We start from the raw sequence: 11,893 nt of genomic DNA on the forward strand, positions 1-11,893 counted from the left end.
TTTCAACTCAACTCAAATTAATTTATTTTCTCTTTCATTTAAGTTCACGTCACGTCAACTCAACTAAACCAAATCAACTTCAATTAATTTTGATGAATCGTATTTCACATCACGTCAAATCAAAATTCATTTAATTTCGATTTAATTAGTTTTATTTAATTTCATGTCAATTCAACTCGACTCAACTCACCTTCATTTAATTTGTGTTTATTTTGATGTCATTTTATGTCACTGTAAACTATTTCAATTAAAAATATATATTTATTTTATTTAATTTCATGTCACAGCAACTCAACTCCATTTATTGTAATTTCATTTAATTTCATATCACCTCAACTTAACCAAGTCAAACCTAATTTAATTTGTGTTTAAATTTATTTAAATGGATGTCACTTTATCAACTCAACTTCATTACATTTTTATTTCATTTCATGTCACCTTAACTCTACTTAATGTCGTTTCGTTTATTTCAAACCAATCCATCCGTCAACACAATTCAAACAAAATAGCTTCTCTAATACGATATCGTCATCTGAAAAAAACAATGGTAAAATAAAGGAACGTTTTATTAATAAAATAAATATTGTGTGTATGAAAAGGAGCAGGATGATGCAAAAGTTCATTCAGATATAACAATCAGATACACATATTGAATTTATCCCCAAAAAATATTTTGTATACAATTACAGGATAAAAAAAAAAAATAATAATATATATATATATATATATATATATATATATATATACTCACGATAATAAACCCACTCATCATTTCATCAAATGTTTGATACAAAATATGTTTTGTATCATCATTATTAAGGTTTGAAAAATTGCTACATAACTCCTGACTATATGACATTTTAAGTGAACCCTGTCAACAATAAAACACGTTAATAACCTTGAACAATAACCTCTGTTATTTATCTACGTTAAAAAAAAAAATTAAAAAAAAGAAGAAGAAAAAAATCCCCTCCTTCTCTTTTTAATCTCCTTTTCCTGGATCTTTTAATCAAAAGGTCCGGGAGACCTTGGCAGGAGAGACTGGCCTTAGTGTCCGGGTCGTGCAGGTCTGGTTCCAGAACCAAAGAGCCAAGGTACACACACACACACACACACACACACACACACACACACACACACACACACACACACACACACACACACACATACACACACACACACACACACACACACACACACACACAGCCTATAATAAAGGAGCTGTGTGTGCCAGAGTGTAAATCAGCATGGTTATCTCCTCATAGAGGAAACTGATGACATGTCAGTGCACATAAAACCTCATAGTGGGGGTTCCTTTTTTAGTATACTGAAAGACATCCTTCACCTAATAATGCTGACTAAGCACATTCTTACACTGTGATGATGCGTGTGGTTTAGATGAAGAAACTGGCCAGGAGACAACAACAACAACAGCAGGAACGGCAGGAAGAGCCACCACCTGACAAAGGTAGAAGTAAGTTATGTAATATTGATGCGTTATGTAATATCTTTTCCTCTCATTTTGCAATGACATCACATTTTGGCGTACGATTCTTGAATGCATTTTGTGATCAACATAATAACTTCTCACATGTTGAAAAAGTTAGTACTCAACATTTCATCTCCATGAGAATTACCGTATTTTCCGGACCATAGGGCGCACCGGATTATAAGGCCCATTAAAGGGGTCTTTTTTTTTTTTTCTTTCTAAATGGAAAACACTTCCTTGTAATCAATCAATCAATCAATGTTTACTTATATAGCCCTAAATCACTAGTGTCTCAAAGGGCTGCACAAACCACTACGACATCCTCGGTAGGCCCACATAAGGGCAAGGAAAACTCACACCCAGTGGGACATCGGTGACAATAATGACCCAGTGGGACGTCGGTGACAATGATGACTATGAGAACCTTGGAGAGGAGGAAAGCAATGGATGTCGAGCGGGTCTAACATGATACTGTGAAAGTTCAACATGATACTGTGAAAGTTCAACATGATACTGTGAAAGTTCAATCCATAATGGATCCAACACAGTCGCGAGAGTCCAGTCCAAAGCGGATCCAACACAGCAGCGAGAGTCCCGTTCACAGCGGAGCCAGCAGGAAACCATCCCAAGCGGTTGCGTGGATTATGTTTTACAGATCATCTTCAAGCCGCTTTCTGACAGTCGCTTCCAGATGCGCTGTTTTGTGATTGATTGATTGATTGATTGATTGATTGATTGAAACTTGTACTAGTAGATTGCACAGTACAGTACATATTCCGTACAATTGACCACTAAATGGTAACACCCCAATAAGTTTTTCAACTTGTTTAAGTCGAGGTCCACGTTATTAAATTCATGGTAAATTCATGTGGGCTGTCTTGTTTACGTGGATCGCCTTCGGCGGCGTCTTTTCTCCGTCATCTTTGTTGTAGCGGTGTAGCGTGCAAGGACATTTTTGTTGTAGCGGTGTAGCGTGCAAGGACGGGAGTGGAAGAATCAATCAATCAATCAATGTTTATTTATATAGCCCCAAATCACAAATGTCTCAAAGGACTGCACAAATCATTACGACTACAACATCCTCGGAAAAACCCACAAAAGGGCAAGGAAAACTCACACCCAGTGGGCAGGGAGAATTCACATCCAGTGGGACGCCAGTGACAATGCTGACTATGAGAAACCTTGGAGAGGACCTCAGATGTGGGCAACACCCCCCCCCCCCCCCCCCCTCTAGGGGACCAAAAGCAATGGATGTCGAGCGGGTCTAACATGATACTGTGAAAGTTCAACATGATACTGTGAAAGTTCAATCCATAATGGATCCAACACAGTCGCGAGAGTCCAGTCCAAAGCGGATCCAACACAGCAGCGAGAGTCCCGTTCACAGCGGAGCCAGCAGGAAACCATCCCAAGCGGTTGCGTAGATTATGTTTTACAGATCATCTTCAAGCCGCTTTCTGACAGTCGCTTCCAGATACGCTGTTTTGTGATTGATTGATTGATTGATTGATTGATTGATTGATTGATTGATTGATTGATTGAAACTTGTACTAGTAGATTACACAGTACAGTACATATTCCGTACAATTGACCACCAAACATTTCTTCACAAGCAGGGAAACCCAGACTTCCCTATCTCCAGCCACTTCGTCTAGCTCTTCCCGGGGGATCCCAAGGTGTTCCCAGGCCAGCCGGGAGACATAGTCTTCCCAATGTGTCCTGGGTCTTCCCCGTGGCCTCCTACCGGTTGGACGTGCCCTAAACACCTCCCTAGGGAGGCGTTCGGGTGGCATCCTGACCAGATGCCCGAACCACCTCATCTGGCTCCTCTCGATGTGAAGGAGCAGCGGCTTTACTTTGAGTTCCTCCCGGATAACAGAGCTTCTCCCCCTATCTCTAAGGGAGAGACCTGGAAACTCATTTCGGCCGCTTGTACCCGTGATCTTATCCTTTCGGTCATGACCCAAAGCTCATGACCATAGGTGAGGATGGGAACGTAGATCGACCGGTAAATTGAGAGCTTTGCCTTCCGGCTCAGCTCCTTCTTCCCCACAACGGATCGGTACAACGTCCGCATTACTGAAGACGCCGCACCGATCCGCCTGTCGATCTCACGATCCAATCTTCCCCCACTCGTGAACAAGACTCCTAGGTACTTGAACTCCTCCACTTGGGGCAGGGTCTCCTCCCCAACCCGGAGATGGCACTCCACCCTGTTCCGGGCGATTCTAAACATTTCTTCACAAAAAAATAAATCTTTAACATCAATATTTATGGAACATGTCCACAAAAAAATCTAGCTGTAAGCACTGAATATTGCATTGTATTTTTTTTTTCACAGTTTATAAACTTACATTCCTGTTTTGTTGAAGTATTATTCAATAAATATATTTATAAAGGATTTTTGAATTGTTGCTATTTTTAGAATATTTAAAAAAAATCTCAGGTACCCCTTGGCATACCTTCAAGTACCCCCAGGGATACACGTACCCCCATTTGAGAACCACTGTACTATCGGCCACACCAATATTCCTGCATTATGCACAGTTTTTTCCTATTTATTTAATTGATTATTTTTTCCCAAATGTATTTTTTTTAATCTATTATTTATTTAATAAAATATTTGAGCACATCTTCTTTCATCAAATATTTTTTTGAATATTTTTAACAAATTATTTGAGCACAAAATAATAGTCAATCAGTAATTTCTAAGATACTAAAAAATGTAATAATTAAATAAGCACTTCTTCTTCCTACTCCTTTTCAAGCATGTTGTGAAGTGAAGTGAAGTGAATTATATTTCCATCCATCCATCCATTTTCTACCGCTTATTCCCTTTTGGGCTCGCGGGGGGCGCTGGCGCCTATCTCAGCTACAATCGGGCGGAAGGCGGGGTACACCCTGGACAAGTCGCCACCTCATCGCAGGGCCAACACAGATAGACAACATTCACACTCACATTCACACACTAGGGCCAATTTAGTGTTGCCAATCAACCTATCCCCAGGTGCATGTCTTTGGAAGTGGGAGGAAGCCGGAGTTTAATTATATTTATATAGCGTTTTTCTCTCGTGACTCAAAGCGCTTTACACAGTGTAACCCAATATCTAAGTTACATTTAAACCAGTGTGGGTGGCACTGGGAGCAGGTGGGTAAAGGGTCTTGCCCAAGGACACAACGGCAGTGACTAGGATGGTGGAAGCGGGAATCGAATCTGCAACCCTCAAGTTGCTGACACAGCCACTCTACCAACCGAGCTATACTGCCCCAGTGCAAGTGTAAATGTGATGTTTCAAACAAACATATTTTTTTGCCCCACAGCGCCTCCCGGTGGCACCCTGACCTCTCAGCCGGAGCACCTGGGTTCCTCCTACTCCCAAGTCCAGCAGCAGCAGATGGGACCCAAAAGGGTGGAGCAGCAGGACTTTGACACGGACCCCTTCCGACAGGGCCTGACCCCTCCTCAGATGCCAGGGGATCACATGCACCCCTACGGTAAAAACATGACGGGACACCCAGGATTTGAAGAAAATGTACTACATGTGGAGAATGTAGATCAGGGGTGCCCATTACGTTGATCGCGAGCTACCAGTCGACCGCGGGGGGTGTGTCAGTCGATCTCCAGCCAGGCTTTTAAAAAAAATAGACCTAAAAATTAGTGATCATCAATCTTCACCAAGACGTCACTTAAATGACATTCACGGTACCGGAGGGTCTTGTGAGATGACGATGGCTGCTGCAAGATCATTATTATGAAAATATGACCGAGAGGAAGGCGAGAAACACTTTTTATTTCAACAGACTCTCGCGCCGTACCTTCCGTCAAAACTCTAAAGGCCGACTGCACATTTCCTATCTTCACAATAAAAGCCCTGCTTCATGCTGCCTGCGCTAAGTAAATACAGAGTCTCGGAAAACTGGCGTGCACAAGCGATTCCTCAGAAAGCTGGCGTGCACATCACTCGTGCACGCCAGCTTTCCGAGACTCTTATTTTGTTAGCGCAGGCAGCATGAAGCTGGGCTTTTATTGTGAAGATAGGAAATGTGCAGTTGGCCTTTAGAGTTTTGACGGAAGGGACGGCGCGAAAGTCTGTTGAAATAAAAAGTGTTTCTCGCCTTCCTCTCTGTCATTTTTTCATAATAATGAACTGGCAGCAGCCAGCGTCATCTCACAAGACCCTCGGGTGCCGTGAATGTCAATCAAGCAAGCTACGGAATTTGCCGCCAATGTTTTTCTTGTAAAGTGTATGGAAGCTGGATGAATTAGATGCCAAAAACCAACCACTTTCATGTGGTATTGTACAGAAAGGACAACTTTTTTTCTCCTCCATTTGAAAATGTGGGCGTTATCATCATTACTGTCTGATTCCAATCAATGCAAGTCATCAGAATCAGGTAATACACCAACTTATATTCTTGTCTTTGTGAAAGAAAGACATCTATATGTGTTAAACATGCTTGTATTATCATTAAACACATTTAACTTGTTTACAAAAATGTCTCTTTCATAAATAAATAAATATAAATGATATATATAAATGAGGTAGATCCCCTCGAATTGGTCAATTGAAAAGTAGCTCGCCTGCAGAAAAAGTGTGGGCACCCCTGATGTAGATAAATAAACTGACTTGACTAATTACATCCAGAAGAAATTAAAAGCAGTTAAATGTGCCTCACTCAGGTTTCAATGAGGCGCTCTTTGGCGACGTGGCCGAGGGCGACTACTTGTCTCTGAGCAACACGTCCCTCCTCACGCCCATGGACCGCCTCTACTCCATGCAGGACGCTTACTTCGCCTCCTGAGAGACACTGCAACCTACTTTGCTGCGACAAAGGAGGTGACGCGACACTGGTCACACGCGCAATAGTCTTCATCCGTGACACCCTCCCAGTGTACTTGAACGCCACACCACGAGATTACCAGGATGTTCGGTGTAAATAGTGTAGCCGTTTGAATGAGTATTTATTCTTCTTGCAGTGTGTGTTCACTTGGAATGAATGATAGCAATAAATAATGGCCGAAAAATGTACTTTTCTCCATCTTATTTTTTTTCTGTGTCTTAGCTGCTCTGAAACTTTAGACCAGGGGTCCCCAAACTTTGTGTATGTATGTATGTATGTATGTATGTGTGTATAATGTATATCTGTATATGTATGTATATGTATGCATATGTATATATGTATATATATATATATATATACATATGTATATATATATATTTATATATATGTAATATGTATGTATATGTATGCATATGTATATATATATATATATATATATATATATACATATATATATGTATATATAAATGTAATATATATGTGTATATCTATCTATATATGTAATATATATGTGTACAAATATATATATATATATATATATGTGTGTGTATATATATATATATATATATAATGATATACACAGATATATGTATATATACACATATATATGTATCTGTGTGTATATTACATATCTATGTATATATACACATGTATACATGTGTATATATACACATGTATACATGTGTGTATATATATATATATATATATATATATATACATATATATATATATATATATATATATATATACATATATATATATATATATATATATATATATATATATATATATATTATCAATGGAAAAATGCATTTTTAGAGAATATGATTTGCAGGTGAAACTAATCAGCACCTATGACAACTAAACCACAAACCCAGGGGAGCTGAAAACAGAACCTAGGTAGTCAAAATCTAAACAAAACATGATCCGGGCAAAGGATCATGACAATTTTACATTTAAAAATATTTACAATTTCCTGTACCAAGTACATTTTTTCTGTCAAAATGGAAAAGAATAATACATTTAGTCAGAAGGATGAGGTGCTTTAATGACACACATTATTTCCAGGCTTTCCCAAGCCACATCAAATCATCTGGCGGACCAAATCTGGACCCCAGACCTTCAGTTTGACACCTTAGCTGTAATATATCAACTTCAATTGCTTTATAAAAGATGTCTATGTGATGAAGGCAGGAGTGTCAAACTCATTTTAGATCGGGGGGGCCACGTGGAGAAAAATCTACTACCAAGTGGGCCGGACTGGTAGAATCACTGCACGATAACTTAAAAATAAAGACAACTTTGGATTGTTTTCTTTGTTTAAAAATAAAACAGGCACATTCTGAAAATGTACAAATCATAATGTTGTTGTTTTTACACTTTAATAGTTTTCCATCTTTATTTGTTGTTATTTATACTTTCCGAATAAATTATGTGATAACGTTCATCAGTCAACTCATTGGTGTTAATTTTCAATCCATCAATGTAAACAAATAATATCAAAATCAAGTTACAGTATTTTATTTATGTAGTTTGCTCTTTTCCCCTTGACGGGTGAACAAACATGCGGTTTATCTTTTTACATATGTAGCATCATCTACAAATATACAAATAAGTGCTATGGCGACCTCTAGTGGACACATTTAGAACAGCAGTTTATTTCATTCCAACATTTCGGCTCATTTTTATACTTAGCAAACTGATCCCGCGGGCCGGATAAAACTGGTTCGTTTGACACCACTGAATTAAGGTGTTCAGTTGTTAAATGGTTTTAGACCCACTCTGTGTGCAAAGTGCCTTGAGATAACGCCTGTTGTCATTTTGGACTTGTATAAATACAATTGGATTAATAATAATTGCACAAAAGACTGTCAATGTAACGCTTGTTTTCTTTTTGTGCCATTGGGTTGCTCGAATGTAGTTCACTTTTACGACACCGGAGGGGGCTGTGAACGCATCATTGCATCAGCAAGCCCTGAAAGTTACGGCGAACTTCGTTGTCAATACAAAAGTGAGTTACTTAATATACACTTTAATGTCACTTACTATTAGATAACCACAAGGCCACTGAGCAGGTTACGCTTCTCAATCTCATTCCCAAATCCTTGTTTGACATCTTTAAGATGGAAACTGTAGCTGCCATTATGATGTGCAGTGATGTTTACAAATTACCGTAAGTCTTGAACTATACAAAGTATTTCAATGGTTGGAATATGGGAGTTTTGCATGATGTACTAGTTACTACATGGTAATCTACGTCAGTGTTTTTCAACTTTATTTGAGCGAAGGTACAACATTTTTGCAGAAATCATTAAAAAACAGTTGACAGTAAAAAGTCGTCGCCGCAATTGTTGGATGTGACTTTAACGCATAACCAAGCATGCATCACTATAGCTCTTGTCTCAAAGTAGGTGTACAGTCACAACTTGTCACATCATTTGAGTTTTTGGGTGTTTTCCCGTGTAATGTTTTAGTTCTCGTCTTGTGCTCCTATTTTGGAGGCTTTTTCTCTTTTTTTGTTTTTTTCCTGTAGCAGTTTCATGTCTTCCTTTGAGCGATATTTCCCACATTTGTTTCAGTAATCAAAAATATGTCAGTTGTTTTTATCCTTCTTTGTGGGGACATTGTTGATTGTCATGTCATGTTCGGATGTACTTTGTGGACGCCGTCTTTCCTCCACAGTAAGTCTTTGCTGTCGTCCAGCAATCTGTTTTTTGTTTACTTAGTAGCCAGTTCAGTTTTAGTTTTGTTCTGCATAGCCTTACCTGAGCTTAATGCCTTTTCTTAGGGGCACTCACCTTTTGTTTATTTTTGGTTTAAGCATTAGACATCTTCCGCTGATCTTGACATCTACAAAGCAATTAGCTACCTGCTGCCACCTACTGATATGGAAGAGTATTACACGGTTACTCTGCTGAGTTCTAGACAGCACCGACACTCAACAACAACAACACATATTTTTATATAATTACTGGTTTGCAAAAAATATTTTTAACCCAAATAATAATAATAACAATAAGAGATTTTATTTGTAAAAAAAAAAAAAAGCACTTTACATTGAGCAAACTACCTCAAAATGCCACTGTGTAAAAAAATAGTAATAATAATAATAAAAAGATCATAAAAATAAATAAAATATAACACTAGAAACAGCCCGATAGCTAGAACCAGCATGCATGTCTATAAAATGTTTTTTTTTTTTTTTTTTTAAATATGAGTTTTTAAGCTTTTTTAAAAGCATCCACAGTCTGAGGTGCCCTCAGGAGGTCAGGGAGAGTGTTCCACAGACTGGGAGCAGCAGAGCAGAAAGCCTGGTCTCCCATAGTCCGTAGCTTTGTCCGTGGAGTTTGGAGGAGGTTAGCCTGTTTGGAGCGGAGGTGTCGTGTGGAGGATTTAGGGGTGAGCAGTTCTTTGAGGGGGGGGGGGGGCATTTCCATGGAGGCACTGGTGAGTTAGTAGGGAGATTTTGAATTCAATTCTGAGTGGAACAGGAAGCCAGTGAAGGGATTTGAGAGTTGGTGTGATGTGGTCATGTTTCCGCACTCTCATCAGGATCCTCGCAGCACGTTATAAATATACAAATACCGTATTTCCTCGAATTGCCGCAGGGAATTTAGTATGCGCCTGCCTTGAATTACTGCCGGGTCAAACTCGCTTCCCAAAATAAATAGCGCATGCTTAGTATTACCGCCTGGTCAAACTCGTGACATCACGAGTGACACTTCCAATGTTTTCAAAATGGAGGAGGCTGATTTCAATACCGGTAATTTGAATTTTTTAATTTTTTTATTATTTTTTTTTTTTTCTTTTTCCCTTTGTCATGAAAAAGGGAAGTTTTTGTCATGACAAAGGGAGGTTTTTGTGGTTGGTGCACTAATTGTAAGTGTATATTGTGTTTTTTTATGTTGATTTAATAAAAATAAAAAAATAAAATAAAATAATGTTTTTATTTTTTTAAATAAAAATTAATAAGAAATTATTCTGCGGCCCAGTGGTTGGGGACCACCGACATAGACCAAAACTGTCAGGGACAAGCCTGACAAATTTAGTAAACTAAAAAGGCCGTATTGGCATGTGTTGCAATGTTAATATTTCATCATTGATATATAAACTATCAGACTGCATGGTCGGTAGTAGTGGGTTTCAGTAGGCCTTTAAAATTCCATTCCGTTTTATAAGGCGGTCTATCCATAATGTTTTTTAGCATTCATCCATCCATCATCTTCCGCTTATCCGAGGTCGGGTCGCGGGGGCAACAGCCTAAGCAGGGAAACCCAGACTTCCCTCTCCCCAGCCACTTCGTGTAGCTCTTCCCGGGGGATCCCGAGGCGTTCCCAGGCCAGCCGGGAGACATAGTCTTCCCAACGTGTCCTGGGTCTTCCCCGTGGCCTCCTACCGGTTGGACGTGCCCTAAACACCTCCCTAGGGAGGCGTTCGGGTGGCATCCTGACCAGATGCCCGAACCACCTCATCTGGCTCCTCTCGATGTGAAGGAGCAGCGGCTTTACTTTGAGTTCCTCCCGGGTGGCAGAGCTTCTCACCCTATCTCTAAGGGAGAGACCTGGAAACTAATTTCGGCCGCTTGTACCCGTGATCTTATCCTTTCGGTCATGACCCAAAGCTCATGACCATAGGTGAGGATGGGAACGTAGATCGACCGGTAAATTGAGAGCTTTGCCTTCCGGCTCAGCTCCTTCTTCACCACAACGGATCGGTACAACGTCCGCATTACTGAAGACGCCGCACCGATCCGCCTGTCGATCTCACGATCCACTCTTCCCTCACTCGTGAACAAGACTCCTAGGTACTTGAACTCCTCCACTTGGGGCAGGGTCTCCTCCCCAACCCGGAGATGGCACTCCACCCTTTTCCGGGCGAGAACCATGGACTCGGACTTGGAGGGGCTGATTCTCATTCCGGTCGCTTCACACTCGGCTGCGAACCGATCCAGCGAGAGCTGAAGATCCCGGCCAGATGAAGCCATCAGGACCACATCATCTGCAAAAAGCAGAGACCTAATCCTGCGGTCACCAAACCGGAACCCCTCAACGCCTTGACTGCGCCTAGAAATTCTGTCCATTCTGTCCATCGTTTTTTCGCATTCAATCGGACATTATTGTGAGGTTTTGTATTGGTGTTCCTAAAAATCAGATATACCGGCCCCCAGACACATTTTATTCTCAAAATTTGCCCCCCCGAGGTGAAATACTTGCTTAGGCCTGGTCTGTACTCACCTGTGCTGTCAGAGCAAGCAGGAATGCACCAGATTCCACACACCGCCCAGTGGTGACCCACAGGAGATATCAGGCCCTCGCCACCAACCCTCCTCTCCCCCGACTCGCCATCTCGTGTTTCCCGCTGCATGAAACCAGAGCTCGCCGGGTAGAGAGCGCGAGTCAACGGTCAGGAACAATCTAGGCGTCTGTCACCGCGCCGTGCTCGTGCCAAGGCGAGCGTGCAGCGGGGCCCCTTTCTCTTTGTGTGGTGTATCGCCGCGCTCCGGCCCTTTGTCCTCCCGAGCAGATGACGGGAGGAGAGCCAAGTAAGGACGAGATGAACATC

General features: G+C 40.7%; 1 protein-coding gene across 2 annotated transcripts in view; it reads left to right on the forward strand.

The window, feature by feature from the left end:
* The window catches only part of LOC133543754 (LIM homeobox transcription factor 1-alpha-like), a 48,459-nt gene extending 41,940 nt beyond the window's left edge, over window positions 1-6,519 (forward strand). The window contains exons 5-8 of one of the 2 annotated variants that reach the window (XM_061888525.1): window positions 1,017-1,094; window positions 1,399-1,474; window positions 4,811-4,984; window positions 6,171-6,519. In XM_061888525.1, the coding sequence (XP_061744509.1) occupies window positions 1,017-1,094; window positions 1,399-1,474; window positions 4,811-4,984; window positions 6,171-6,292 (450 nt within the window). In that variant the 3' untranslated portion in view covers window positions 6,293-6,519. The remainder of the gene's footprint in view (window positions 1-1,016; window positions 1,095-1,398; window positions 1,475-4,810; window positions 4,985-6,170) is intronic. The other variant, XM_061888526.1, reaches the window with a different exon arrangement.
* The last annotated feature ends 5,374 nt before the right edge of the window (window positions 6,520-11,893 follow it).

The sequence above is a fragment of the Nerophis ophidion genome, linkage group LG26, assembly GCF_033978795.1.
Source record: "Nerophis ophidion isolate RoL-2023_Sa linkage group LG26, RoL_Noph_v1.0, whole genome shotgun sequence".
NCBI lineage: Eukaryota > Metazoa > Chordata > Actinopteri > Syngnathiformes > Syngnathidae > Nerophis > Nerophis ophidion.